Source organism: Quercus lobata, chromosome 8 (genome assembly GCF_001633185.2).
Source record: "Quercus lobata isolate SW786 chromosome 8, ValleyOak3.0 Primary Assembly, whole genome shotgun sequence".
NCBI classification, from domain to species: Eukaryota; Viridiplantae; Streptophyta; class Magnoliopsida; order Fagales; family Fagaceae; genus Quercus; species Quercus lobata.
In genome coordinates, this window is record NC_044911.1 from 23,447,834 (window position 1) to 23,453,674 (window position 5,841).

The following is a 5,841-nucleotide window of genomic DNA, read 5'->3' on the forward strand; positions in this document are numbered from 1 at the left end:
GGATGTAAAATAGGTATTTTTTTGCATCCCTAGATGGTAGTGTTCTAATACTTCTAAAGGCAACTTCCAATTATTTAAAATGCCAAGCTCAATTAAATAAAAGGGCAAATTACAACTTCTCTACCTATGGTTTGAAATTTGACACTTTACTTACCTGAGGTTAGCTTAGTTAAGGTTTCATAGCCCACCTCTATTAAGAAGTGCTAAATATGTAATTTTGCTCTACTTTTATGTCTCTTTCCTCCAATAACACAAAAAAAATAAAAATATAAGATTAAATAAGATAAAAAAAGATGTTGGACCTCTCTGTTAGAGACTATAGTCATTTCTTCTAGAGAAACAAACAATAAAAAAAAAAAAAAAAATAGAGCAAAAATGCTTTCACCTTATCTCTCTCCATCAATTTCTCTCTTAAGAGGATTTTGAGAATGATTCTTTTGTTTATCCTCTCCATTTCATACTATTGATCTGGTGTAGATGTCTTAAGATATGTCCTTTTAAATTAAAATTATGCAATCCATCAGTCTCTGATTAACGTAATTGAAGGAAACAGAAAACTAGCAGAAGTTACAGTGCATCTGTCAAAACATGTTTACCCATCTCCATCTGATAACATTTGCTAAGTCTTCTTTACCTCGTCGTTGTTTTCGTTGTTATTCTGTCAAAGAAGTCTATGGATCTTGTGGGAGAGTGAATCCATTATAACCTTCTTTTGCTTTAACAAAGAGAACATTATAAGGTGAGCTTTGAATGCGCTTATTTTGTTCATGATAGCTGACAGATTGCGATAAATGATCATCCGAATTTGCAAACCATCCATGTTAATGACGAGTAAAAGTATGGACAAGCGTAAACGCATTAATTCCAGACAGCATTCAATGACCAAATGATAAATGAGCACAGAGTCATTCCTGCCATCTAATGTTATGCATTTAATGGCCGTTATAGACATTAAAGGGTTGGGATTAAGTGGTCATTATTGAGCCATAAATCCTTCAGCTGTGGTACAATGTTAGAGAGGCCAACAGATTGGGCATTTACTCACACAAAGGCTATATAAAGTCAGGAGAGGCAAGTAAGTGAAATATGGAACACACACAAATTTCTACAAATTACAGATTTCTAAAGAGTCTAAGCTAATTTAAGCATCAGAGGGTCCTTGGCAGGCCCCAAACTAGTGTCATTATTTGCTTATTGCTTTCTTTGATACAAGATCTCAAGGTCGTCCATTGTACTGATAAGGAGCATACTGGCGAGACGAAATTGTGTTTTATCAATAGCTATTGACTTGGCTTTAGCTACAGAACTCAACGTAGCCATAATTTCTTGGATGATAACAGAAACCATGTTCTTCATTTTTCTAATTAATTAGGCTTAAGACGAGTGTTAAAGGTAGGACTGTCCACCCAATCTGAAAACCTAACCAACTCGAGCAACCCGCCCAAAACCGAACCGAAAACCACCCGAACCAACCATTCTAACGGTTGGTGGCGAGTCATTGCCCACAAAACTCGACACCTTTGGGTTGGTTGGTGGATTTCCTCCCCAAAACCTGAGCCACCCAACCCGATCATAAAACCAAAATCTTCCAGTGATATTTGAAGGTTTTTTTTATGGAAACTTACAAAAATCGATGATATTTGGAGTTCCTCGACAAAGAACTACTTGAAATCCCATCAGATCTGATGAGATCCAGCGAGATCTTGTCGTGATTTGGCTAGATCTCAACGGATTGAGCCAAATATTGGCCAAATCTCGACAGATTTGGCCAAATAACAGCATCGACAACAAAACTCGAAACTGACCGGTACAACTCAAAACCTAACGAGACCTGAACCGAACGATCTGACTAGCATTTCGGGTCGGTTTCGGGTTTCGTTTTCACCCACTCGAAAGTTTCGAGTCAAGTATGGGTTGGGCACAACCCTGACTCAACCTGACTTGTGGACAGCCCTAGTTAAAGGAACCCACGATATTAAGAAAAGAAAACCAATTGAAAAAGAAAAAAGAAAAAAAGATCTTTACCAACATCTTTTTGTTCTTATATATTTATTATGTTTTTTGTGTTATTGGAGGAGAGAGATATAAAAGTGGAGCAAAATTACATATTTAGCCTTGTTTTTAACGGAGGTGACTTACAAAACCTTAACTAAGTTAACCTCAGGTGAATAAAGTGTCAAATTTCAAACCACAGGTAGGTAATTTAAATTTCGATTAAACTACAAGTGGGTAAATTGTAAATTGCCCCAAATAAAATTAGTAAGGATTTATTTGGTAGGTAGAAATTTTTTTTTCCCTAAAACAGTGTAACAAAAAATGTGTAGAAAACTGTTTCAAATGTTAGAAATACCATTTTTAGTTTAAAAAAAATGTATATTTAAATATAGCTACCAACTTAGGTCATTCTCTCTCTCTCTCTCTCTCTCTTTTTCATTAAAAAAAGAAAAGAAAAGAAAAGAAAAGAAGAAATTAACTAAAATATTTGTTGGGCTTAAAATCTTGTATGTTGTCTCCTCCCCAAGTCCCAAGTCTCGTCCGCCGCTCTGTCTCTACTCTCTAGTTTGCCACGTGACCTACCTACTACACCAACACCCCCAACATGCTGTTGCTGGTCACGTGACCATTGTTCCTCTCCAAATTCAAAGGTCCTTTCAGTCTTTTTCACATTCCATAACAGTTACATATGTATCTGTGTTTCATTTGATTATTATTCGCGTTGAACCGTAGATGTTGAGTCTCATTTGCTTAATTTGAATCGTCCATTTTTCTCTTCTTCTGTCGTAATAAGTCCTAACTAACAGTGATAAGGGTAAAAATATGGTCTGACGAGCCTCCTTTAAATGGGCCTGACGGATCCATGTCTGTGGGCCGATAGAAGGCAAGCCCAAACTTGTGCAGAGGCCCATACAATAGAAACCCCAGATGGAAATTACTTGCGACACACATTTAATCACTATAGAATCCCTAGGTAAATGGAATCCTAGCGTGAGGAGGATTCCGGAAGATACACACGTAAATAAAGATCTTCTCTACAAGGAAAGTGTCTTGTCCATCACGTTTGAGACTATTCAAGAGGATTCCTATAAGAAAAAGACTTCTACACTAAGGAAGAGAGGTCAACCTTCTACTACTATAAAAGCCCCAATACCTTCACAAATCAAGGTACGCATAATTTACCCTTCTCTAGCACTCTAGAGTTGTGAGAATAGTTTTAACTTGACCTTCAGACGGTGTTTGGCTGGCACCACACCGATGCTCTCTGTTAGGTCTTCTCTCTTTTCTTTGTAGGTATCGTTACAAGCGTGTAAGGATCGTGTAACTCACTGGTGATATTTATGGCATCATCAGTTGGCGCCGTCTGTGGGGAAGAGTAGCATCACAACTGAATCTTGTAGGCCATACAAACGCTACCCGGACAAAGGGTTGCATGGTACTTACACGCTCGATGGCGACCACCAACAATGTTCAGGAAGACGAGCCACAATCTACTGCCCTGGAGAGACAGATCCTAACCCTCACAGCAACAGTGGAGCGCTTCACCAGACAAAACTAGACTCTAGAAGAACAGTTGCGACGAAAGAACGCGACGACAGGAAACTAAGAAGAAAATCAAGAAGGTGCCAGTGCTGATCGTAGGAACGAGGAGAGACCGGAGGGTAGTAACACCCCAAGCAGATTGGAGCGACAAAACCTAAGCCTCCCAACCCTCATGGATGTGACTCCGCCTGTTGTCGCGGAGATGCAGGCAATGAAGGAGCAGATGGAAGTTATGATGAATGCCTTTAAGGGAAAAGTATCCAGCGATCTTGACGACCTAGTCAATCGAACCGACTTACCGTTCACTGCCTCCGTCAATTGCTTCCCTCTACCACATAAATTCCGCATGCCACATATAGACAATTACGACGGAGTCAAGGATCCTCTAGATCACCTGGAGACCTTCAAGGAGTTGTAGATGAGATCATGTGTAGGGCCTTCCCTACAATGCTGAAAGGTGCTGTGAGAATTTGGTTCAGTCGGTTAACACCTGGCTCTATCAGTACTTTTAAGGAGCTGAGCGCTTAGTTCACTTTGCACTTCATCGGAGGACACAAATACAAAAAGTCAACTGCATGCCTGATAAACATTAAGCAGCGAGAGGACGAGACACTGAGGTCCTACATAACTCATTTTAACAAGGAGGCCCTCTCAATTGACGAGGCGGACAACAAGATACTCGTGGCAACATTCACCAATGGGCTACGAAAGGGTAAGTTCCTATTTTCTCTATACAAGAATGATCCAAAAACCATGTCGGAAGTGCTTTACAGGGCTACCAAGTATATGAACGCAGAGGACGCATTGCTGGCCCGCGAAGATAAGCCCAGAAAAAGAGAAAGACGGGAGGATACACGACAGGATAGGGGGCATAAAATGGCTAGGACCAGAGATCGACGGGATGATAGACGCTCCAAACCCCCCACTGGGAGGTTCACAAGCTTCACCTCGTTAACTGCCCCAATAGATCAAGTCTTGATGCAGATCAAAGACGAAGGAACTCTGACGTTCCACGGTAAGTTGAAGGGAGATCCTAACAAGAGACCAAGGGATAAGTATTGCCGCTTCCATCGAGACCACGGGTACAACACAACTGATTGCTATAATCTAAAACAACAGATAGAGGCCCTTATAAGACAAAGGAAACTACAGAGGTTCGTGAGCAAGGAGAAAGCGGATCCGCCCCAAGAGCAAACCCTGCGACGAGAGAATGAGCGCCCAAGGCCGCCCATTGTAGACATAAGAATGATCGTAGGGGGCACGACAACCTCTAGATCGTCCAAAAAAGCTAGGAAAACCTACCAAAGAATGGTCCAGAACGTCCAGCTCATGGGCACTGTACCCAAGATGGCACGGATCGACAACCCTGTCATCGGATTTTCAGAAGAAGATGCTCGAAATTTGCACCACCCACATGACGACGCGCTTGTTGTCAGCATAAGGGTAGGAGACTACAACATGCACCGGGTTCTGGTTGACAACGGCAGCTCGATAGACATCTTGTATTACTTGACTTTTCAGCAGATGAGAGTTGACAGAGAACAATTGGTCCTGGTTAATGCCCCTCTAGTTGGCTTCGGAGGGATGAGAGTGTTCCCCATCGGTACCGTCATATTAACAGTAACGGTGGGAGATTACCCCCAGCAGATCACTAAGGAAGTATCATTCCTAGTGGTCGACTATTCGTCCGCTTACAATGCCATTCTTGGACAACCCACACTTAACTCATGGAAAGCTGTAACTTCAACATACTATTTAATGATCAAGTTCCCAACGGATTATGGAGTAGGAGAACTGCGTGGAAATTAGGTGGCAGCACGAGAATGCTACATTGCTATGCTAGAAATGGACGATCAACAGCAAACAATATGCATAGAGGAACGACAGACAGTAGCAGAGCTAGTTGAAGTGTTAGAAGAAATAATCTTTGATGACTCAAGGCCAGAACGGACGACTAGAGTAGGTACATTGGCAAGTTGGCTAGTGTGCCAGGAGCTCACGGCATTCTTAAGAGACAATTAAGACGTGTTCGCCTAGAGTCACCAGGATATGCCAGGGATTGACCCCAAAATCATGGTTCACAAACTGAATGTATCACCCACATTCTCCCCAATCCGACAGAAGAAACAAGTATTCACTTAGGAGCAGGACAAAGCCATTGCCAAGGAAGTAAGAAAGTTGCTTGAGGCAAATTTCATCCGAGAAGTGTACTACCCCGATTGGTTGGCAAATGTCGTCATGGTTAAGAAGGTCAACGGAAAATGGAGGATGTGCGTAGACTTCATGGACCTCAATAAGGCTTCC

At 41.6% G+C, this 5,841-nt stretch overlaps 1 protein-coding gene across 1 annotated transcript; it reads left to right on the top strand.

Annotated features, from left to right (window-relative positions):
* Window positions 1–4,290: 4,290 nt before the first annotated feature.
* On the top strand, window positions 4,291–5,346 carry LOC115956629. Its single transcript, XM_031074948.1, has one exon. The coding sequence runs from the start codon at window positions 4,291–4,293 to the stop codon at window positions 5,344–5,346; it is 1,056 nt and encodes a 351-aa protein (XP_030930808.1).
* Window positions 5,347–5,841: the final 495 nt, after the last annotated feature.

Excerpts from the sequence above, each read along its gene's own strand:
- LOC115956629 (XM_031074948.1), top strand. The coding sequence starts at position 4,291 with ATGTCGGAAGTGCTTTACAGGGCTACCAAGTATATGAACGCAGAGGAC.